Source organism: Bos javanicus, chromosome 9, assembly GCF_032452875.1.
Source record: "Bos javanicus breed banteng chromosome 9, ARS-OSU_banteng_1.0, whole genome shotgun sequence".
Lineage (NCBI taxonomy): Eukaryota > Metazoa > Chordata > Mammalia > Artiodactyla > Bovidae > Bos > Bos javanicus.
In genome coordinates, this window is record NC_083876.1 from 75101384 (window position 1) to 75126420 (window position 25037).

General features: G+C 39.6%; 1 protein-coding gene across 3 annotated transcripts; it reads right to left on the bottom strand.

The window, feature by feature from the left end:
• Positions 1–294: 294 nt before the first annotated feature.
• Positions 295–24738, bottom strand: IFNGR1 (interferon gamma receptor 1). Of its 3 annotated transcripts, none has more exons than XM_061428108.1 (7): positions 24537–24738; positions 12714–12828; positions 11892–12055; positions 10368–10540; positions 8204–8390; positions 3725–3852; positions 295–1683 (listed from the first exon to the last, which is right to left on the bottom strand). In XM_061428108.1, the coding sequence occupies exons 1-7, from the start codon at positions 24721–24723 to the stop codon at positions 1135–1137; spliced, it is 1503 nt and encodes a 500-aa protein (XP_061284092.1). In that variant the 5' UTR covers positions 24724–24738; the 3' UTR covers positions 295–1134. The 3 variants fall into 3 exon arrangements, with proteins under 3 accessions (XP_061284092.1, XP_061284091.1, XP_061284093.1); XM_061428107.1 differs by lacking the exon at positions 24537–24738 and adding an exon at positions 22720–24485; XM_061428109.1 differs by lacking the exon at positions 24537–24738 and adding an exon at positions 18645–22638.
• Positions 24739–25037: the final 299 nt, after the last annotated feature.

The window sequence follows — 25037 nt, forward strand, 5'->3', positions numbered from 1 at the left end:
TTTGCATTTAACATTCTTGAGGGTCAGTTAGTTAATTTGAGTCTTAAAATTCCTAGCCTCTTAGTAATTCCCCAAACTTCTGTGTAATATAAACTTTTGGTTTTCCTTGTGTGTGTTCTGCACACTGATTGCTAAATATTAAGACATAGATACAAAAAGACCATTTTTAAAGATTAGACTATTTTTAGGATGGTTTTAAAGATATGAATAATTAGAAAATGATTCTATAATATTAATGGATAGAAACAAGTGAATGAATAAAAAACATCCCAGTTAACTGAATGGAAACAAAAATGAATTTTAAAGTTACTTTATTAAAAAATATCCCTCATGGTAATTTCTCATAAAAAATACATACATGCTTTCACTTACACATTCTATTTAATACTACTGATTTCAAGGCAATTTTAAGTGCAGTTTTGAAAAGCATTCAGGATTTCTCCTTAAAGTATATGAAAAAATTATATACATTGCTTGCAGCATTGCGAAGTCGTTTCAATCGTGTCCGACTCTGTGCGACCCCAGATGGCAGCCCACCAGGCTCCCCCGTCCCTGGGATTCCCCAGACAAGAACACTGGAGTGGGTTGCCATTTCCTTCTCCAATGCATGAAAGTGAAAGGTGAAAGTGAAGTTGCTCAGTTGTGTCCGACTCTTAGCGACCCCATGGACTGCAGCCTACCAGGCTCCTCTGGGATTTTCCAGGCAAGAGTATATCATGCTGAGGCACAAAAAGGAAAACAGTCCTTATTAAGCCAAATAGAAATGACTGTATAGACAATTCATTTCCTCAACAAGTATTTACTGAACACTTGCTGTGTTCAGTAACACTCTTAAAGTGGTTAGAAAAGACCCTGGAGTTAACACCTACAGGAAGCAGGGTTATGTTCACCATTAACACGTAGATGCAAAGGTTCACATGTGACAATGGCTTTTTTTTTTAAAAGAGACTGCAGTTTTCAGACCAAAAGTGACATGGCCAGACAGGCTCTTTACACTTTTATCTAAACCATGACACTCCATCTGATTTCTATCAAGTGACGCCATTTCTGAAATCCTGGATCTGTTCATGGAATAAAAGTGGAAAAGCTCTTCAGGAAAAACAGATCCTTCCCAGTTTGTCACCTTGGTTGATCTCATGAAAACTCTCTGGAGTCTGCTGTAAGTCTGTAACCAATTAAGGACTCTTTACCACCTTCATCCACAAGCAGATCCACTAACACATGCGGTTTATCATAACCAAAGGAGGTGGTGGTGTTTCTCAGCGTTATGAAGTCTTGTCCTTCAGTCTTTACTTCAGTTTTATTACTTGGGGGAAATTCTGAGCTGGAGCAGTTGTCTGACACCGCCAGGCCACTATCAGAGCCATTTCTGGAGTGATACGCATTCAAAGTGATGCTGCAGGATTCAGACTGGTTGCTGCTTGCGTGGATAGAATCCTCTCTCTCTGGGGTCAGAGGACTACATGGGGCCAAGTCAGAAATATTTTCTTCAATGGTCACCACTTCCATTTCACTAGAAAGATCTCCGTGTTCCACTTTTCCTGGATTGTCCTCAGTGTGCAGGCTTGAAATGGTCCCTGAGGACAGCTGCTCATTTTCTACGGCAATTGGCTGGTAGGTGATGGGTGATATAATTTTTGAATCAAATTTTGCCTCTGAAGAGGCATTTTTTACCACAGACAGCTAAGGGAAGAGAAATCAGTGATTAAACAATAAATTATTAAACTTAAGTGCTTATTCTCAAAAAAAAAAAAAAAGTTTAAAAGGGTAGAGGGTAACTAAATGTATCACTCATTGGCATATTTAGGATAACAGTGGAATAGAGTCTGATAATTGCCTTTTCTTTCTTTTTAATGGAAACACCATTAAGATTAAAATCAAGTTTTTAGAAAGTCACTATCTCACCAACATTATGTTGCTTTTTGTGTTACCTTCAACAAGCATGCACATTATGTTTGTAATAGGAGTATAGTTACTTATTCTAGGTAATGTTTCACCATTTGTCTTTATAGTCTAATTTTCATAGGCTCAATAATTTTATATTGATGATGAAATCATTTATCTAATACTAAGTGTTAAGGTGTTCGAATTTTTACCATTTGTAGAACATGCTAAAGTTAATACTTTTATACATCTTTTTATTTATGAAACTATCTTTTTAAGGATTAATTTTTTAGAGTGTGGCATGCTTAGGATGCTGCTACTTTGTACACCCATTGCATACTTATCAACTCCTCAGGGTTAAAATTTCTTTTTTTGCCAGCATACACTACTTTTATTACAAGGTACTAGTGGATATTCAGGTTTATTTTTCCTTCTCGAGTAGGTGTAAAATAGCATACTGCGAGCTTCGTTTGTGCTTAACCACTGCTGCTAAGTCGCTTCAGTTGTGTCCAACTCTGTGCGACCCCATAGACTGCAGCCCACCAGGCTCCCCCGTCCTTGGGATTCTCCAGGCATGAACACTGGAGTGGGCTGCCATTTCCTTCTTTTAACCACTGCTGCTGCTGCTGCTAAGTCGCTTCAGTCGTGTCCGACTCTGTGCGACCCCATAGACGGCGGCAGCCCGCTAGGCTGCCCCATCCCTGGGATTCTCCAGGCACTAGTAGTTAATAATTCATATATGAATTGTCTGCTAACTTTTGACAGTTCTTATCCCCTCGACTTAAAGACAGTGTTTCCATAACAAATTTACATGTGCCCTTTACATACCACAGGTATGATTCCTGTCATATTTGACTTAAATAGTTATCATTCTGACACTTTTAAATGTTCTTTTCATTATACTTTAAAATGTTAGGCACTAAAATGTCAACCTTCTAGTTTAGACTCACTGTTGGTCATCTCTCCTTCTACACTTCAACTACCATGAAGCATTTCTGTATTCGCAGGTTTTCAAAAGCCACACCTTATTGACAGTGGGCCTTAGCACACACTGTCCCTCGGTACCTGGACAAACTCCTCTGCCTCTCAGGACTGTTTAGCTGTCACTGCTCCTGGAGAAGCCATGACTAACCCAACTCTGCAAAGATGGACCAAGTCCTCACCGGCATGTATATAAACCTTGATCTTCAAACCTCAGATTGCACTGGACAACCACTGAGTCCTTATCATTTTTCCACTTGACTTTAAGCTCCTGAGCACTTAGGCCTAACTATGCCTCTGCCCCTCAGATAAAAAGGCACCTGGTGCATAGTAATAAAAAAAAAAGTGGTTTTGGGTATGTGGCAGATTGAGTGATTTATGATAGGTGACATGCAGCTGAGTATCATTCTACTTTAAAAAAAATTTTGAAGAATTATCAAAAAGGTTTAAATTAACATTTAGTGTCCAGTTCACCCTTGAACAATACAAGGGTTAGGCACACTGGGCCTCTCTTGCAGTCAAAAAATCTACGTATGACTTTTGACTCTCTAAAAACTTAACTACTAAGAGTCTGCTGTTGGCCAGAACTACCAATAACATAAACAGTTGATTGACCTGTATGTACCCTGTGTATTATATTTATACGCATTTTATACATTTACGACATACCTAACTTCACTTAATTTTTTCAATACTTCTAGGCTATATGGTGAGTTTTTTTTCAAACTGTCACAAATCTCCAAAAAAATTTCCAATATATTCACTAAAAAAATACTGAAGTGGCCCTGTGCAGTACAAATCCATGTTGTTCAAGAGCCAACTATAAATAAATAAAGAAAAAAATATCTAAATATATTACCAAGGATTTGGGTAACTTGGTGCCTTCTCGCTTAATTGGATAAAACTTCTTAATGATACAACATACAACTACCAGAGCAAATACAAGAAAGAGAAGTAAAGCAGCAACAATAGGAATCCAAACAGGATCTACGAAAAGGGAAAAAAAATCACAAATTAGAATTGCAGTCAAACAGTGCTAGATCCATCAAACAGTTTTATACAGTCTCAGTGCTATTCTTTAATGGATTTACATATCCAGTAATTAATATGGTCAGAGTTTTAAAGAACACTGACACAGAAGTCAGAAGACATGAGTAAAAAATTAGGTACCTGTCCAAGATATCAACATGCGATTCTTCCCAGCTTTCAGATTCTAAACTTTATGCAACTATACTGTCATATAGTGTGGCTAAAATGACTTTTTCATAATAATTTCCTTACAGCCCCCAATACAGGGTGTTTCTCTCAGTTGAAAAGGCAAAAAAAAAAAAAAAATTAAATATATCTCTTTGGAAATAAACTCTGGTAATGTCTGTAACTCTTTTTTTTTTTTGTCTGTAACTCTTAAAACAATCTGTATGTCTTTTAGTCCCACTCTTCTCAATTGTTACATTTTGTTATTTAAAGATTACAAAAACTTTATACAATACACAGATATACACAAATACACACATACAGGCAAGCTGCACAGGAATAAAGTCCCTTTGAATGTAAATCAGATATAAAGAATACATAAAATAGGGAAGGGAAGGTTTGTTTCAGGGCACAAACATCTATAATCACGACTGTATATTTTTCTCTAATGCTGCTTTTTATTTTCACAGCACAATCTTCAATTTTTTTTTCCAGTCCTCTCTTCAAATTAACAGTGCTCTACATGCTGTGGTGGTGTTTGCCATCCTTCACAGCATTTTATTACCTTTAATTTCTATTCCAAAGTTACTTCTTTGAAATAATAACTCTGACAGCAAGATCTTTTTTGACCCATCTCCTAGAGTAATGAAAATAGAAACAAAAATAAACACATCGGACCTAATGAAACTGAAAAGCTTTTGTATGGCAAAGGAGACCATAAACAAGGCAAAAAGATAGAAAGGGACAAAATATTTGCAAAGCAAAGGAAAGAGGATTAATCTCTAAAATATATAAACAGCTCCTGGAACTCAAAATCTAAAAAAAAAAAAAAACAACCCCAAAAAACAGCCCAATTGAAAAATGGGTGGAAGACCTAAACGGACATTTCTCCAAAGAAGACATACAGATGGTCAAGAGCACAAGAAAAGATGCTCAGCATCATAATTATAAGAGAAATGTAAATCAAAACTACAATGAGGTTATCACCTCACACCAGTGAGAATGGCCATCATCAAAAATTTTCAAACAATAAATGCTGGGAGGGTGTGGAGAAAAGGAAATCCTCTTGCACTGTTGGTGGGAATGTAAACTGATACAGTTACTGTGGCAAACAGTCTGCAGGTTCCTTAAAAACAGAACTACCATACAACCCAGCAATTCCGCTACTGGGCAAATACCCTGAAGAACCGTAATTCAGAAGTGAGATGTATGGAGAGAGTAACATGGAAACTTATATTGCCATATGTAAAATAGACAGCCAATGGGTATTTGCTTATGTCTCAGGGAACTCAAACAGGGGCTCTGTATCAACCTAGAGTGGTGGGATGGGAAGGGAGATGGGAGGAAGGTTCAAGAGGGAGGGGACTTGTATATACCTATGGCTGATTCATGTTGAGGTTTGACAGAAAACAACAAAATTCTATAAAGCAATTATCCTTCAATTAAAAAATAAATAAATTTAAAAAAAGGACATGTGTACCCCAATGTTGACTGCAGCACTATTTACAATAGTCAGGACACAGAAACAATCTAAATGTCCATCCACAGAGGAATGGATAAAGAAGATGTGGTAAGCAGTTACAATGGAATATTACTCAGCCATAAAAAGGAATGAAATTGGGTAATTTGTATAGATGTGGATGGACCTAGAATGTGTCATATAGAGCACAGTCAGAAAAACAAGGATTGTACGTTAATACATATATGTGGAATCTAGAAAATGGTACAGATGAAACTATTTCCATAGTAGGAATAGAGATGAAGACATAGAGAACAGACATGTAGACATGGAAGGGAAAGGGTGGGACAGACTTGGAGATTAGCCTGACATACTTAGACCACCATGTGTAAAACAGATAGCCAGTGGGAACCTGCTATAAGGTGCAGGAAGCTCAGCTTGGTGCTTGGTGATAACCTAACTGGGTGGGATGGGGGGTTGGTGGGGGTATATACACACACACAGTTGATTCACCATGTTGTACAGCAGAAACTAACATAGCAATCGTACGCCAACAAAAAAACAGAATAACTCTGGAAGTTCCTAAAATAAATGCCTGTATCACACCTGTTAGAGGACATGAAAAAAATTTTTACAAAAGGAAAAGATAAAATAACCCCATAAGCAACACAGCACCCTGCTCAAAAGCACTGGAGTGGACAGGCAGAGAATGCTGCCTGCATATGAGCCACAGAGGTACCACTGTGCAGCCACCTGTCAGTCTGGTTTGTAACTCAGGATTTCTTTTTTTTTTTTTTAATAAATCTGGGGTATTTGCATTATTTCAAATTTTATGCATTTTCTTACTCAAAACAGCATAACACAAACGGATATTAAATGCACTGCATCATTTTAAGTTATCTATTTGAAATCCTCATGTAACGGCCTAAAAGTTTTCAGTATTCATTTTAAGTGTTTGGTCTGATTCTTCAGGCTAGATTTTCATTCTTCGAAAAGAAATTAGCAAAATTTTTTGTACATTTTTAACCTAGGAAATATATTCTAAAAACACTTGAACACCGTAACATATATATATACACACACACACACACACACACGCCCAAAGACAGTCAGCAAAGTATGATTTATAAAGACAAATCGACAAGTTAATCCAAAAATTGAGAAACATTAAATATGATCTTTGGGCTTCCCTTGTGGCTCAGCTGGTAAAGAATCCACCTGCAATGCAGGAGACCTGGGTTCGATTCCTGGGTTGGGAAGATCCCCTGGAGAAGGGAAAGGCTACCCACTCCAGTATTCTGGCCTGGAGAATTCCAGAGACAGTATAGTCCATGGGGTCGCAAAGAGTCAGACACAACTAAGCGACTTTCACTTCACTTCAATTCAAATATGATCTTCATAATAAAATATTTTAGAGACATTAAAAATACTATTAATAAAGTATGTAAAATAAAATGAAAAAATATTTATAGCATATGCTTAGCATGTGTGCATGTGTTCAGTTATGTCCAACTCTTTGTGACCCCACGGACTATATTATATGTAGTCCGCCAAGCTCCTCTGTCCATGGGATTTTCCAGGCAAGAATACTGGAGTGGGTTGCCATTTCCTACTCTAGGAGATCTTCCTGACCCAGGACCAAACCCACATCTCCTGTGTCTTCTGCACTAGCAGACTCTTTACCACTGAGTCACCTGGGAAGCCCCATATACTAAGTTCTATTTGTACTACAGCATGATCATGGCTACAAAGCAAAGAAAAAATAGGATGGAAAAAACCCCACCAAACTGTGAATAACTGAATATTCATTTGGATGGCAGAACTACAGCTTTTGTTTCCTTCTGGCTTTTTATATTTTAAAAATTATCTATAATGAACTTTTAAATTTCATAACATCAAAAATAAGCCCGAAGTTTTGTTAAGGTACCTGCCAAATGAGAATGCCTGTTTAAGAAAATAATAATAAAATGAAAACATTTAAGAATGTGTTATAAAAATGACCTATAATCTATGATTTAAACCCATCTTTTTTTGTTTTTGGATGTTAATTTCCAGTGCTTGTCTAGTTCTCAGGTAACACAATTTTAGTCAGTGCACTACTGTTTAGTTTATAAACTTACTGTCCCCAGGAAGAATATTTTAATGGATATATAACATTTTGCTATATTAGAGTAAGTAACAAACTGATGTTATGTCCTTACCCATAATCCTGAAATGCAGAAGTTTATGCACACAGCTTTATGTGTTACATTTTTCTTTCCTGGGTCAAAGGTCATCACATGGCTCTCTAAACTGGTTGTTTTGTATCTTTTAAGACTGAAAAATGGCCTTATTTTTAATTTTAAACTTCTCAGGAATGGAACTACTAAATATTTTTTGTAAAGAGCAGAGATGTACTGAAATTAAAAATCAACTCTTTTCACATTACCATTTTAGTGATCACTCCTTATACTGGGTTTCCCTGGAGACTGAATGGTAAAGAACGCACGTGCCAATGCAGGGCATGTGTGTTAGATGCCAGGGTCGGGAACGTCCCCTGGAGAATATCCACTTCAGTGTTCTTGCCTGGGAAATCCCATGGACAGAGGAGCCTGCTGGGCTAGTCCACAGGGCCCCAAAGGAATCAAACACTACTTAGGGACTAAACCACAACCCTACATTTAGGAAAAAATTGTAACAACTTACCTTCTGTGTTGTTATCATCAGAAAAGGTAATACAAAGTTCATCAGACTTTTCAGTTGTAACAGCCCATAATTCTGAGACTCCTTCTGCTGAAACACAGTACTGAGAATTCAGTGAGGACACAGGAATATTTAAGAAGCACTGAGTCTCGTTACAATCCTCTTCCTTCGTGTACATTTTATCCGTAGTCTGGACAGAAGAAGAAAACAAAGAAAATGCATGGCACCTTTTACTTTGGGGAAAAAAAAAATCACCATACTTACCCTGGTCGAACATTTGAAGAAAAACATAGACATGATGAGTGCTGAACATGTCTGAACACAGTGTTGATATTCATACAGTAAGTCAACCTGTTACTTCAACAAAGCATGATGCATGATGCTATAAATCCATTAAAATGTTCTTTATAGAGATTATAAATTTAAAAATTAAAATATAGATTATGAATATAAAAACTCAAATAGCAGGAATGTTCAGTGTTGGCTGTCAAAGCAACAAATGCTCACTGGTCCTATTTCTATAGTGCCTGAAACTGTGCTGATGTGAGAGACGAGCATGTCATAGGAAGAATAACCCAGGCATCCTGCCGGAGCATCTCTTAGCAGTAATACATGGAAGGGACTGAAGCAATCTCTGGGAGCTTATTATTCATTCAACCAGCCACAGTGCACTGATCACTGTGCTAGGGCCTAAGGACACAAAGGTAAGAAGTGGTGCCTGACCTCCAGTAACTTACGATAGAGTGTACAGGAGACACAAGAAGGAAATGCGAGTGAGTGATGAGGACTGTAAGAGAAAGCCCCACTCTATGAAATGAGGAATAACCAGACCACAGAAGAGGAAACAGTCCATGGGGTCAGAAAAGACTTCAAAGGAGAGCTGATTTGCCAGCTGAATACTGAAGAATAAATAGAAATTCTCCAAAGCAGACAAGGTGGAGAAGGGCATTCTGCAAAAGAGCAGGGTACCTGCAGGAAACTAAGAACAGTAAGCAGTTCACCAGAGCACAAACGAAAATGAAGCTGGAAGGCTGGAGACATGTAGCTGGAAAGGATGCAAGAGGCCAAATCATGAAGGCCAAGGGGGCCATGTCACCGAAGATAATTTAGAAATGATTTTGTACTTAATGGGGACTTGTTAAAGGGTTTTAAGCAGTGAAGTAATGTGGTCAGGTACACACTTCAGAAAGACAACTCAGCTGGCAACCAAAGTGATGTTTCACAACCTAAATCAGATGTCCTTCTTCTCGTAACATCTTTCCATGACGCAAAATGACTCAGTGAGAAGAGTCAGATCTCTCCAATGTCTCAAGAGAAGTGGTCCCCAGTGAACTTTCCCATGTCAGCTGCCCCAGTGCTCTGCCCCGCTGTGGTGCTCCCTTCGCGTGCCTGGGTGCCTCTGCCAGGCTCTGCCTGAAACACTCTCCCCACGTACATCCAGGAGCTCACCTCCTAACCTCCCCCAGCCCTGGCTCCAGTAACACTTCCCAGCAAGGCCTGGCCACCCTGCTGGAAATCACTACTGCCCCACCCAGCTGCCCGGCCCTCCTCCCTGCTCTGTGGTTCTCCCACAATACTTATCACTGGAGCTTTGTCTGCACTGCTCACGGCTACTCCTAGGGCCTAAAAGGCACCAGGCATGTGCTTGACAAATGCTGTTAAGTAAAGGAATGGCAGTGCTGTGGACAGTGGATGCAACAGAAAAATTTTAGGCAAAGTGTGGGCTGCACGTCACTGCCAGGGTGCAGTCATGTCCTACAGAAGTATGGGTAGCTGCTTCTTTCAAAGACAGTGATTCCAATTAGAGCTTTGTATTACTTCACGTCACTACCAATGAGAAGAAAGGATTAAAGCTATCCTCATCTTACCAGTGGAGAAATGGAGATACACAGGTTAACAAATGGAGAGACACAGGTTAACAGTCTAGATTAGAACCACACTGTTAAAAGAGGCAAAGAAAAAACTTAAAATGTATTCACGTGGCAAGTATTAAAGATTAACTCCAGTACTGAGTCCCTTCAATATATATTTCTTTTTTCTTACTAAAACTGATGAGCCATGAGTCTTGACTGAATATTCATAAACATTCTTTCATTTTACCACATACAAAACAATTTATGCAAACAGGAAAATTTCAGTGTAGAAAAAGATGAGATAGAACGCATACCTCGCTTCTATTGATGCTCAAAAACACACTGTATGTGAATGTATAACAAGTATTTTCATCATCATACATAGCTTCTGGCTCTTTTCCATTTACAGTAATTAAAGGGTGAAATATATCAACAATGATTTGGTTTTCCTTCTTTCTGATACCCAGTTTAGGCGGTCCAACTTTCCCTGGGGGGTAGGGAACAAAAAAGAATTTGCATCAGCCTTGGAACTGTGATCCACAGCATATTACATAACATTACCAAACTCAATCCATCAACCTACTCTTTTCGTTGCTGTTGTTCTAAAGCAGGACTGCATTTAAATCATTCCACAAACATCTAGAATATATTTTAACTGTCTTTAATGAATCTTGGTAAAAAGCCTTGACATAAAAGAAGCTCAATGAATTTATCTTTCCTTTATCTTTGATTCTGTAGATTAAAAATCATTAAACAGAACATGGTTTTTAAAATACATTTCAGAAAAGGCATTGTAATTATCTTTGAGTCCTCATCAAAACCCTTCGTATTTCCAGTGCCTATGGACACGGGGCATGAAGACTTCATAAAAGTTTGCAAAATACATTCAATTTTTACTACGAAAATCAGAACTAGCTATTCACTGATTCCATAATATTATTATTATGTCTTTGATGTCTGGAATTTGTAGGTGAACCATTTATCTATTCTTCCCATATTTACTGCACACCTACTATGTGCCTGACAGATCTGTTTTTACTCACCAATATACCCTAGGGCCTAGCATACTTTCTGGCACATAGTATGACCTTGATAAATCTGTGTGGGAAAAATCTGACATAACAGATAGTATAATTATCAGGGGACAGAAGCGTGGGATCTGGGAATGAAACTACTTCAAGGGCGGGTAGAGGCAGGGCTTTTAGAAGAGACGAAGTAGGCACAAACCAGAAGGAAGGAGCAGACCCGGCCAGTGGCTGAAGTCACGAAGCATGGAAGCTGAACGAGGATTAAAGAGAAGCTAGAAGGCAAGGCATTAAGAGCTACAAGACTGGGAAGGAACCATGTGACTACAGACTTCTCTTACCCATGAGTGACGATATGAAAGCTACAAGGTAGGGTGTTAGCCAAAAAAGAAGAATGGGCCCTGAAGAGTCTGGAGCTTGAGGTGACAACGAAGATCAGGCAGATCATGGGAATGGGATGTCGGAAGCGTGAAGAACTGAAAAATCACTGTGATTGAAGAAATTATAGAGCTGTAAAATTTTTAATGTGTTTAATTAAAAATGTTAAATTTAATGTGTTAAATTTCCAGAGGCCTTAAGGGGAAGACTGAGGGCAGTTCTCAGGTCCTGAGAGCAGTTCTCAGGTTTAGAAGGGCAAAGTGACGGGTACCTCTTATCTTGTGGGGCTTGGGCGAAGAGAAGACAGGAACTCCCTATATTTCTCCAAATGTTCCTGAGGACATTGTGATAATTTTTAGCAACTGCTTATATAAGCAAATATATACAGAAGACACGAATGAAATTAAAATTCAGACATGTATACATTCTACTCACCTTCTTTGCATAAAATAAATTCTTTGGACTGTGCATAGACAGATTCTTCTTGTCCAACCCTGACTTTAACTCTACCCCAGACAGAACTTGATGGATCATTAATTACAGAAAAGATATTACAAGAATGATCAGAGGTATTGCAGGCATCAATCCATTTCCCGTCCCTAAAATAAAGAACACAAAGGTAACTTTTACTGTTAATACATGAACCGTCTCTGTCCGTGCTTTGCTGCTCATTCACAGCATGGAGCTGATAGAAAGAGATGAATAAGAACAGGATCAAGAAGCTAGATAAAGTGGGAAACTTTTACTCTTTGGTTAGAAAATCTGTAAAATCATTTACAATGAAGAGGCTCAATTCAGAATAAGACCTATATAAACCACATTCCACATGCAATTTAAAAAAATCTGTTCTTTAAACAAATCCAGAGTCCATTAACAGTCATAACTTATAGAATCCAACATATAATAACCCCTGACACTTGTCAAAAATTCTGTTGAAATTTTTCTTTCTACTTCATACATATACTATAGGAAGTAAGATGACTTGGCTGTTTTTAACACAGAACTGTAAGCTTTATTCGTCATGCCTTAACATGTCAGAAGTTGGTCATACTCCTCTACCCTAAATCTGACACAAAGAAGAACTAAGAGGCAGGAAATATTCTGAAAAGAACTAATTTGCATCCTTATTACATCTGGATGTTGTTAAGCAGTTCAGGCAGTTCTGCCACATGGGAAGGAATGATGACGGAAGAATCAGTTATGAGATGTGCAAAGGCCTTGGCATAAACAGGATAATAAGATAAAAGTGACACTCACTCATAGTTCATCACTTGTACGGTAAACATAGGACTCTGTAGTATAACAGGATAGTCCCAAAATATAACCGTGTTCAAGTTGTAGGCTTGTATTGTAACATTGGTTGGTGGTGGCACTACAAGAGATGCAAAAAGTAAGGATCATAGTGAGCAACAAACATTAACATTACAAAACCTTAACGGAAGAAGCCAAATATACACTTGAAGGATTCACCAGGATAGAAAATTTATTTAAATTAAACGTTTCTAAAAATTAATTTTATTAAAGAATGTACAGAAGCATTCTAATTCATTTCAAATTACTGAAACAACATTGTGATATAAGGGACACACAAATACAGTATGAACAATGGTGGTTCCCAGGGGTGGAGGGAGGGGGAAACGTGGAATTGTGTCCAATGGGTACAAATTAGGCATGCAAGATTAGTAAGTTCTCGGTATCTGCTGTATACCCTTGTGCCTATAATTAACAAAACTGTATTGTTTACTTATAGGAAGACTCTTGACAGTCCTTGGACAGCAGGAAGATCAAACCAGTCCATCCTAAAGGAAATCAGTTCTGAATATTCACTGGAAGGACTGATACTGAAGCTGAAGCTCCAATACTTTGGCCATCTTATGTGAAGAGCTGACTCACTGGAAAAAAGTCTGATGCTGGGAAAGATTGAAGGCAGGAGAAGGGAGTGGCAGAGGATGAGATGGTTGGATGGCATCACCGAGTCGATGGACATGAGTTTGCGCAAACTCCAGAAGATAGTGAAAGACAGCTAAGCCTGGCGCGCTGCATGCAGTCCAGGGGTTGAAAAGTTGTACAGACTTAGTGACTGAACAACAACAACTGCTGTATTTAAAATGTTTTTTATGAGTGTAGATCTCAAGTGTTTGTACCACAATAAAAAATGTGGCATATACATATAATGGAATGTTACTCAGCCTTAAAAACGAATACAATGATTCTGACACCTGTTGCAACGTGGATTATCCTTGAAGACATTATGCTAATTGGAATAAGTCAGATACAAAAGGACAAATACTGTATGATTCCACTAATATGAAGCATACAAAATAATCAAATACATTGAGACAGAGACTAGTATGGTGGTTATCAGGGGCGGGTGCGGGGGTAGGAGACAATGGGGAGTTAATGTTTAATGGGTACAGAGTTTCATATGTGATCACAAAAAGTTCCAAAGATGGAGTGCTGGCTGCACAACAATGTTAATATACTCAATGCTATTGGACTGCACATTTATAAGAAGAACAATGGTAAATTTTACATTATATATATTCTACCACAGTAAAACACAATTGACTTAAAAAAATACTAATATAGTATAAGCAACACACTGCTAGAATATTTTAGGAGTCTTTATCAATAATCGCACTGCAATTACAATTGCACTGCAATAATAATCTTCAATTCGTTTAATCACTAGAATTTTCTCTATCTGGTACCAAAGATTGTATTCAATGGCTAGAGAAGAACTGGCCATAAGTGGGATGGTCAATTTCAGTCTAAAGTGCTACCTGGGCTCTCAAACCTCCACTCAGCACTGTTACACACCTTTACTGCCTTTTCTCCAGCACAGCAATAGATACTGAACGACTGCCTGACGGAGCCATCAAGCAGTCCAGTTTCGTCAGCAGCTTTTTTCAAAACATACCCTATATTTCCTTCTGCCTTTGCTCTTTTAAACCATTTTAGAAAATGTCTGTTGATAAGATGTACAAGTGTCACACAAGAAAATTGGCAGAAGTCATTTTAACATCTTATATTCAAACTCTACCACAACCATTATCTAGTTACTAAAAGCTGCCATTTCCTCCCCTGCTGGGTGTAAATGGTTATCGTCTACCACCCCACAGAAAACTGAACACACACCTCCCTTCCTCCTTCTCTTTCTCTCCCCCTCTCCTTTCTTGCCCTTCTCTGTGAACAAACATGAAGGTATAGAGTTAGCAATATGACCTGAAATGTAAGACCATTCAATCCTACCTATCTAGAAAACTCTATCAAACATGATCTGCTTGTACAGCTAAAATAAATAAATGAATAGCAATGTGGTTAGGTGCAGTGGCTTCCAAACATAACTTGTCACCCTAAAAACCTCAAAGAGAGCCAAAAGTTTATACTTTTAAAAAATGTATTCCAGATAATAATGATAATCACTTAGATTTATACTGAATTGTTTGTTGCTTATTCACTAAGTTGCGTCTGACTCTTTGTGACCCCATAGACTGCAGTCCGCCAGGCTCCCCTGTCTACGGGATTTTTCAGGCAATACTGGAGTGGGTTGCCATTTCCTCTCCAAGGGGACTGTCCTGACCCAGGGATCAAACCTGCATCTTCTGCACTGCTGGAGGATTCGTTACCACTGAGCCACTAGGGAAGCCCTATACCCAGTAGCCTTATACCTAGTAGACTGTTCTAATAAGAAATATATTCCCCAGGTTAGACCTTAAGAAATCTGGATTCTTTCCTTGCTATATTACTAAAGAGTTGTTTCAGAATCCCTCACCTGTCAAGTAAGGTGTTAATTTCACATACACAGGATATTTGCTTACTGCTGAAGAAAACACCTACTATATTTTTTCCCAAAACAAAAATTCCAATATTTGAAGCCAAACTGGTACACTGTCTTAATTTACAATTATTTAGCAATTGCATTATTGTTTCAAAGCAGAACACAGATCAAGAGTTATTTAGGTAAAAAACACAGTGTGTGCCTGCATGCTTAGTCACGAAGTCATGTCTGGCTTTTTGCAACCACCTGGACTGTAGCCCATCAGGCTGCTCTGTCTATGGGATTTTCCAGGCAAGAATACTGGAGTCTCTATGGGATTTTCCAGGCAAGAATACTGGAGTCGGTTGTCATTTCCTCCTCCAGAGGATCTTCCCGATCCAGGAATCAAACCTATGTCTCCTGTACTGGCAGGCAGATTCTTTACTGCTGAGCCACCTAAGGAAGCCCTCAAGGACAGTGTGATTCTATTGTCATACCCCGACCCCTTTTTTATTTTTCCCTTTATATCAGTGGTTTTCCACAAGAGGTGCTATGTCCCCTAGGGATATACGGCACTGTCTAGAGACAGTACGGTTCTCCTAAGGGTGTGGTGCTGGTGGGGTTCTACTCGCATCTAAGGGACAAAGGCTGGGGATGCTGCTGATATCCTGCAACACACAAGACAGCCCTCCACATTTTGGCAGTCAAAAATGCCATCAGTGCCGAACACTGAGAAACCCTGCCTTATCATAATTTTAGGAATCGTTTTTATTTAAGAAGAAAATTAATTTAAAGACAGAATGGAATTCAAAATCACCCCACACCTGTCAGAATGGCTATCATCGAAGTCTATAAACAACAAATGTTGGTAAGCATGTGGAGAAAAGGAAACCCTAGTATACACTGTTGGTGGGAATGCCAATCAGTGCAGCCTCTATGGAGAACCGTATGAAGGTTTCTTAAGAAACTAAAAATAGAACTACCATATGATCCAACAATTGCACTCCTGGATATATACATATATCTGAGGAAAATAAAAACACTAACTTGAAAAGATATATGTACTCCAATGTTCACAGCATCATTATTTACAAAAGCCAATATATGGAAGCAACTCAAGTGCCCCAAAATGGATGAATGGATAAAGAAGATATGGTGTTTGTATGTGTATATATAATATACATATATGCATATATACACACATACACAATGGAATACTACTCAGTCACAAAAAATGATGGCATTTTGCCATTCACAGCAACATGTTTGGACCCAGACTGTATTATGTTTAGTGAAAAAAGTTAAAACACTGTATATCATCACTTACATGTGCAACCTAAAATCAAATGGATGACTGTATCAAAAAAGAAACAGGCTCACAAACATAGAGAACAAACCAGTGGTGACCAATGGTGTGGTAGGAGTAAGAGAGGAGTAGGGGATTAAGAGGCACAAACTACTGTGTCTAAAATAAATAAGCTACAAGAATACACTGTACAGCACAAGGAATATAGTTGATTAATAAGTTTAAATGGAATACAATTTAAAAATATTGAATCACTGTTATATACCTGAAAGTAATACTGAAAATTAACTACACTTCAATAAAAAATAAAAGACAAACAGAATTTTTTGATAAACTAATACGTTTTACACTTCCTGCTCAGCAAATAGCCTTGGTGTCTCTTGAAATCTCTAATTTCCATATTATTCACCAAAGTAGTAGAACACTTTGTACCTAAAGATCGAAATTATGAAGTTGGAATGATGTCTCATGTTCAAATACTCAATATGCCCTTTAACCTGTAGCCAGTGATCAGACAGCATTTTTCTACTTTTCCTTTCTGGAATAATGTTGATGGCTTTTGGTATCTATCATCGCTGGTTCTCTAAGCAATTTTCTTGCAGGTAGTCAGGAAGCACTGGACTTGCCAGATTTCGCACTGGTGTTAGTCGAGTTCCCGTGGCCATACACAGCAGGGTGGACTGAGCCCTCCTTAACAGGGCTCCTTCCTCTATGGTGTGTTCACACCTCAGCTTCATGAAGCAACCTGTCTCAAACAGTTTACTTTCTATGGTTGAGAAGGAAATTAAAGGCATCCCCCTCTAGGGTCAATTCAACATTAATATCAAATATCAATCACACATATAAATGTAATTTTGCAATTACATAAGAAACCTAATGTTAAGAAAATTCGTAATAAATCAGAACGTCCCTCAGATGCCATTTCTTAATTTTAGCATCTTTTGCTGCTCTTGTTGTTCAGTCTCAAAGTTGTGTCCAACTTTTGCGACTCCATGGACTGCAACACTCCAGGCTTTCCTGTCCTTCACTATCTTCCTGAGTTTGCTCAAACTCAGGTCCATTGAGTTGGTGATGCCATCCAACCATCTCATCCTGTCACCTCCTTCTCCTCTGCCTTCAGTCTTTCCCATCATCAGGGTCTTTTCCAATGAGTAAGCTCCTTGCATCGGGTGGCCAAAATATTGGAGCTTCAGCATCAGTCCTTCCACTAAAAATTCAGGGTTGATTTCCTTTAGGATTGACTAGTTTGATCTCCTTTCAGTCCAAGGGACTCTCAAGAGTCTTCTCCAACATCACACTTCAAAAGCATCAATCTTTGGCGATCAGCCTTCTTTATGGTCCAACTCTCAAATCCATATATGACTGCTAGAAAAACCATAGCTTTAACTATATTGACCTTCGTTGGCAAAGTGATGTCTCTGCTTTTTAATACACTGTTTAGGTTTGTCATAGCTTTTCTTCAAAGGAGCAAATGTCTTTTAATTTCGTGACTGCAGTTAGTAGCTGAGAATTTACAAACCGTCAGGTCCTGGTTTCTTTTAACAGTCCTTCCCTTGATTACTCTCTCTAACCTTGTATTTTACAGTAAGAAATAAAAAGACACCACATGGCACCTTCAATCTGCTTGGAAACCTCCTTTGCTAGGTCACTGGGCTCACCAGGCACATATCCTACTTTCCCTGCTATTAAAGGTGATGGTGGTGTTAAGTTTCCTGCCACTATGTAACAAGGATCCTTTCACAGTTTCCAGTAAAGACAAGTCCTTCACTTCTTTTTAAGTACCTTTTAAAAAATTATTCCCAGTAGGAATATGTATGTACCCAATCTGAAATTAGTTTCTACATTTGAGGGAAAGGCATATAGAAATAAACCTATGTACTAGAATATAAAATAAAGTGCAATTTATATTTAAGAGGTTACTGAATGATACATTATGAAATACAAACAGCAGCAGACTTATGTTGCATTCATCTTTAGAGTGAATCAAATATTTCCCAAAATTTAAGTAAAAGCTTGGCATGATTAGACTAGGACAAGGACTTAAATCACAGCTTTCAAAGCAATCAAGGCAGGTAGTAGGAAAAGAGGTTTCAATGGATTCTAAAACACAGAAATTACTTACTAGATTATAGGAGAGACTTTTGAATATTTACATCAAAGGATGTAACCTGTGGTTTTAATGCTACAGAAGAGAAACCATGTGGTGATCAGACATCTGCTTTTGTCATCCTTGCCAAAATCACATGATAAAGTAGACATGAGCAGTGTTCTCCTTAAGTTTCAGAATTTTGTAACCTAAAGTTTAAATGGTTACATAATCAGCTTAAAATAATTGAGGCTTACAGCTAACTTCTACTCATAATGAATGTACTCTATGTCAATAAAAATATGTGTAGAAATAGCAAGAGAATGGAGTTAAAGGAGTATCTCATGAAGTAGCATCATCTTACAGATGTCCCCATCTCTTAGAAATGCCCAGAAGTTTTCTGTAACACATGTTGTTTTCGGAAATGGGTTTAGAGTCCTTGTAGCATTATATCCGGCATTATACAACCCAGAGTCAAGTTCAGCTCTGTTTTAAGATCTGCTTCCCCAAACTCCTCTAGAGCTAGCAGCTGAAGGTTAAACAAAATCAAACAAAGGAGGGAGGAATCACTTTTCATAACATTCTAATTACAACACAGATAAAAAGGAGAGATCTGGTTACAGCGGATTGTTTCCTGGTGATAAGATATGCAAAAAAGAGCAAGGATATGAAAAAACAGCAAGGGAAAGGACAGAAAAGACAAATGAAGTTCAGCACGTGGTGAAGCCCTGCCGCTAGATGGGGCAATGGAGGTGTCACCGAAGCCCCTAAACCAGTAGCTAGGACAGCTCTATGATCCTCACTGGGAAAGGCAGCAGGGGGGAAGCACATCATTACAGACACCTCCAGATTTCCTTTGCAGGGACGGTGATAGGGGTGCAGGCAGCCTCCTATGCACCATCCCGTAGCCTCTGAAAGCATCTGTGCTTCGACCGAAAGACGGACAGTCACAGTAGTTCGATGATTTTTACATAATAGCATTCAAAGACAAAAAAATTACGTGAGTGCGTGTGAGCATGGTCAATCATATTTGACTCTGCGACCCCATGGACTGTGGCTCACCAGGCTCCTCTGTCCATAGGATTTTCCAGGCAAGAATACTGGAGTGGTTGCCATTTCCTCCTTCAGGGGATCTTTCCAACCCAGGGATCAAACCAGCATCTCCTGCACTGCAGGCAGATTCTTTACCACTGGGTCATCTGGAAAGCCCCAAAAGTTGTGTATATCTAAATGCAAAACAGAACTCTGCACTCCATGGACACCATTCGACTATCTGCTCACAATCTCTCCAGGGGAAGGACAAACAGAAGAATAAAGAGGTTAAGGAGACAGTGGCCAGTAAGTAAGTTGTTTTGGAGGATTCAAAGTCATCTGACACTACAACTCAAAAACAAACTAACTTAAAGCATCTAGACTTTTTTTTTGAGTGAGCAACTCTCAAAATATCTAACAACTTCCTCATGTTAAAGATGTGGGGTTATGGACATTTTCACAAAGGTTTCTTCTTACACAGCAAAATAAGAAATGACATGAGAAATCCAGGCAGAAAAAGGGAAAAACATCAAGACTTCTGCATTCTTTTCAGAATATATTTATGATTATGATCTATCTACTGGTTTTACGATGCTGATAAAATAACTTTTTCTTAGGGCTTTCCAACTTCTTCTCTTAGCAAATATTGATAGCACCATCCTCTAAATTTAAGCTGAATAAAGACATTTAAGAATTCTTGCACATGGTGTTTCAAGCATTCATAAAAGTTTAAAAACTGAAACATTTAAATATTGGGGGGCTTTGAAAGGGGGCTTTGAAAGGAATCCTATCTATCACTTTGTGAAACAAAAGGAAAAAATGATCCTATTTAAAATTCCTTCTATTATTTCCTTGTACCTTCGTAAAAAGGGTGTTAGAACTAAGGGTTCAAGTGAGTTCATTAAAATATTTCAGGTCTGTTTCACCTTCCAGAGTTCCTTAGCTCTAGTGTCCTTGAAGTTTTCTCTTCCTCCTGTCTGCAGGTTTTATCACTCACTCTCTCTTCCTTAAAATATAAGACCCAGAAGCAATGTAACTGATGTGAATGAAATACTTTTCTGAAGGATGGTTCTATCAAATCGTGGCTTACACTTAATTTGTAATGAACTAAAACTCCCCAGGTCTTTCACAGAAACCACAACCAAATTAGGGCTTATCCAATAAACTTCTTCCCAGACACTTTTCTGATCTGAAATGCAGCACTGTAATATTGTTCCTGTTTATTCAATTTCATCTAGTTGGGTTTGCTTGGCATGCCAATAAAATTCTAATTGAACCAGGTCCACCTAGTCCATGAGAGAACTCATTTCTCAAGACTAATTCTCATTTGGACTGATAAACTCTAAGTTGAGAAATAGTTTAGGAACAGAAAAAATTAAACAGGACTTTTCAATCTTAGGAAGAATGGGAAAACGTTGGAACAAGGAGTTAGTCACGGAGCTTATTTTAAATTTTTCATATTGATCTGGATGAGTTTGTTTTTAAAGCTGACACAATTTCTCATTCATAACTAAAACAATGCAATATTTAAAATATGTATTTGTGAAAATGATGCACATAATTGAATGACAGTCACCAACATATATGAAATATTTACTGGACAAGCTGTGAGCTCAACTTTGTTATGCATTATCTCAGTTAAACACCACAACCGTCCTAGAAGGGAGGTAGTATTTACATCTTTTTACCGAAAAGAGAGGGGAAAAAAAAAAAGCTTAGAGAAGTTACTCAAAGACTTGACAGTGTGCAAAGTTTTGTTGGTTTTAATTAATAAAAGCTGTGTAAGCATCATCTTTGTGATAGTTTACTAAAAGTGGGGAAAAAATATAAATAGAAACTGGAGATAATTGTTTTCTGATGACTTCATAAGCATTTGCTTCAAGTAATTTTGCCTAATTTATTACACTATCACAATTACAAGACAGTCACTGAAAATCTGAACAATATACTAAATTATTTATTTAGAATGGACATGATTGAAATGGATATCTAGTATTGGGATAATCTAAAACAAAGACACTCCCTTAATAAGAAAATTACAAGTAACTGATTCCTTTTTGTCAGGAACTCATTTAATTCTGGCTCATCTTTCATTTTGATTCTTTGTCCAATTAAAATGGAGCCATTAATTATCCATTTAGCTCAGTCTTTAAAGGGGTTATTTCTCTCTTGAGTTCTTTAGGTTTTCTTTTATATAGAACCAAAATGTGGATCTTTCAAAAACCCATATAAATCATGGATCACAATAAAATGAAAACAAATTATTAATACCCTCTTCAATAAATATAATTGAAATGCACTGATTTAAGCATTCTGAATCTCTGAAATACATATAGAATCTAAAGTAATGAAAACTCTCAGCACACCCAGAGCATTACCTAAAGTCAGAGAATGAACAGCTAATAATCAAGTGGAGAAGGTGTTAAGAGCCTCACTCCTGTTTTAAAGCAGTCTGCTCTTCAGATAATACCCAGAGTGGAAGAACAAACTGGAAAAAGGTAGCTGACACCTGTGGTTATACAATGCTCAAGTACAGAAGGCCACAGATCTTCCTATGGAGAAAGGCAGGCAATCCTCCTCCCAGGGCTGGTATCAAGAACACAGGAACTGTGTAGTCCCAAGGGGCCCATGGTCAGGAGGCCTCCGGTCTCAGAAGGAAGGGCCTTGTACTTGGTTTACTGCTCTGCCCTAGCCAGGAACCTCAGTCACTCTCTTCCTCTCTTCCCACATCCAGTCATCCCCAAGTTATGCTCTCTATTCTGATTTTTTCTTTTCCATTTAAACTTACCACTGTCTTCTCCCAGACTTAAGTAGCAGCCTCCTATGTGGCATCCCTCCTTTGAATCTATCTCAAAACTATCCTCTAAGATGAATGGTCTTTCTAAATGGCGTATCTGATCCTGCCTAAAATCACTGATCTCCTGAAAATAATCCCATGGCTACCCACTGATTTGAGCAAGAGTGAGCCTGTTATCTTGTTGGCTCAGCACCTGTACTTCTTTCAGGAACATTATGGCTCTCCCTCCCAGGATTCTCCTACTGTTACCACCTGCAACAGTATCCTTCCCATAGCTGGCACCTGATCCAAGCTGGGCAAATCGGAGCCTTCTTCTGGGATTTTTCCAGGGTGGAGGAAGCTGCAAGATGTCAAAATCCAAAAGCCTATCAACATCCATGATTCCTGCCAAGTAGAGAAGGCTGCCAATAGCCAAAGTCAGTAATAAAAAATGGAGGGTCTTGGCACTTTGAGTTTCTGGTTCAGCCGACATCTCTACGTTTCTGTTTTAACTCTGGTTTGGATTCTCTGAGCCAATAAACTCCTCTTTTTGTTGAAGCTGTGTTTCTGTCCTTTGCTGTTACACATGACAAGGCACTTCATTAACTGGTTCCTACCAACCAACTGGTTCCTAAACAACAATTTTGCTGTTGTTGTTAGTCGCTCAGTTGTGTCTTTTGAGACCCCATGAACTGTAGCCTGCCAGGCAGCCTCTGGCCATGGAATTCTTCAGGCAAGAATACTGGAGTGGGTTGCCAGTCCCTTCTCCAAGGGATCTTCATGACCCAGGGATCGAACCCAAAATGCTTAAATTATTCCACAAATTCAACTTGCTGTTTCAGAGCCCTTCCTCTGCACACATAAGTCTCTTTGCACCTTCAGCTCCAACTCTGGAGTCACCTTCTCAGTGAAATCTTCCCTGATTCCCCTGCTGAGTCAGGCATCCATGTCTTGCTTTCCAGTAAACTATGTGTAAGTTCTGGCTCTTATCACCATGGACTGAAACTGCTCTTATGGGTGACCAACTTGCCCTAGTAATGGCAGAGGACAGAGTTAAGTACTTCGGACTCTGGAACCCAACTGCCAAGCTTCCCAGTGAATAGCAGCAATTTAGTAGATTCCATGCCTCAATTTCTCATCCATAAATAAGAGCTAGAACAGCGTCTACTTTACAGGACGTTTGGGAAATGATGTGATAAGAACTTACAACAGAGCCCAATAACTGTTAGCTATACCATCAGGATCCTTGAAGGCAAAAACTGAAGTTATTTTTGTCTTTCCAACACAAATGGCGCAATGTCTCTTCCAAGGAATGACTTAACTATTTGTTTGCTTGACTTCTAAAGAGCAAGCCAAAGGAGAGCGGGATACGAAGGGATCGCACCTAACAAGTGTCACAGAGGAAGTTATAACACAGGTGCAGACCCGGAGTTCGCCAAGGGTAAAGGAGGCGGGGTCGCCCTGACCCCTTCCAGGCAGCTGCTAACCGCATACACAGAGGAAACGCTCAAGAATGCCCCGCTTTCCGATAATCTAGGTTTGCCCCTTTTGCAGTTTACTGATTTCACCGGAGCTCCTAATTATCACTACACTGAGCTTTAGAAAAATATGTTTCCCGGGAAATCTCTTTAAGCAGGCGGAGATAAAGGAGGAACTGAGGTCTGCCAAGAGACCTACTGCCGGACAAACGGACTCGAGAGTACATGCCCTGAACCACTTCCAGACTCGCATGTAAGACGGCCACTTAACTGCCTTTTAATAATTCTCAGCTGGCGAAAGAACGTCTAAGGATTTGGGGCCGACCTTACGAATATTTAAATCATGAGCTGTGGCCACAGTGTGCAACTGCTCACCAGGTAACTCACTTATTTAAAAACGAATGAAGAAAACGCGTTTTGTTTCGGCAACCGCGGAAGAGGGCAGAAAAAGGGAACTCCGCTGCAAACCGCGGAGACTCGGCGTCACCTTCCCAGCGGCCGCCCCCTTAGGACCCGAAGCCGCCGCCGGGCGTCGAGAACCGCCGCGGGCGCGGCCCCGACCCCGGGCGGGGCTTCCTGGCCGGTGGGGCTCCCTCCTTTCCCGTCCCCACCCGCCTGCGGCCCTGCCGCGAGCGACAGTACCCGAAGAAAGTCCTGGATTCGCGGCGCTCATCTCAACCCAGCTTCCGGTCAGCAAGACAGGGACGAGGAAAAAGAGGAGAGCCATGTTGCTCCAGACTAACGCGGGTGCTGCCCAGCACCACGGCGGGTATACACCCGCGCGGACCTCGGGCTTAGGTCTTGCGTCACTTCCTCCGCCGAAAACCATCCCTCCAGCGGAGGCGGGGCGTGGACGGGAAAGTGGGGCGCGGACAGGGAGGCCGAGACCAGGACTGGGCGGCCAGCCTGGCCAGGAGGCGGGGCCAGGGCCGGGAGGCGGGGCCTGGGCGGGGAGGGCGGCCTGCGTGGGGGTAATTAGGGTTCCTCAGGGGAGGCTGAGGTGGCCTAGGAGGTTGAATCGGGTAGGCGAGCTGGAATACAGCGGGAAGTCAAAGAGAGGTCGCCTCTGTGGAAGCTCGGCGTTAAGGGCACGGCAGTCTGTGGTGGAGATCTTGGCTCACCCGTTTGTGAGCACCTTGGGTC

What these genes read in the sequence shown, in the direction of transcription:
- IFNGR1 (XM_061428107.1), bottom strand. Translation starts at nt 22,909, where the DNA reads ATGTCGGCTGAACCAGAAACTCAAAGTGCCAAGACCCTCCATTTTTTA. An exon ending in GTACAAGTGATGAACTATGA is followed by an intron (nt 12,056 to 12,713) that starts GTGAGTGTCACT and finishes TCTTTATTTTAG; the next exon opens with GGACGGGAAATGGATTGATG. An exon ending in ATTTATTTTATGCAAAGAAG is followed by an intron (nt 10,541 to 11,891) that starts GTGAGTAGAATG and finishes CCTACCCCCCAG; the next exon opens with GGAAAGTTGGACCGCCTAAA.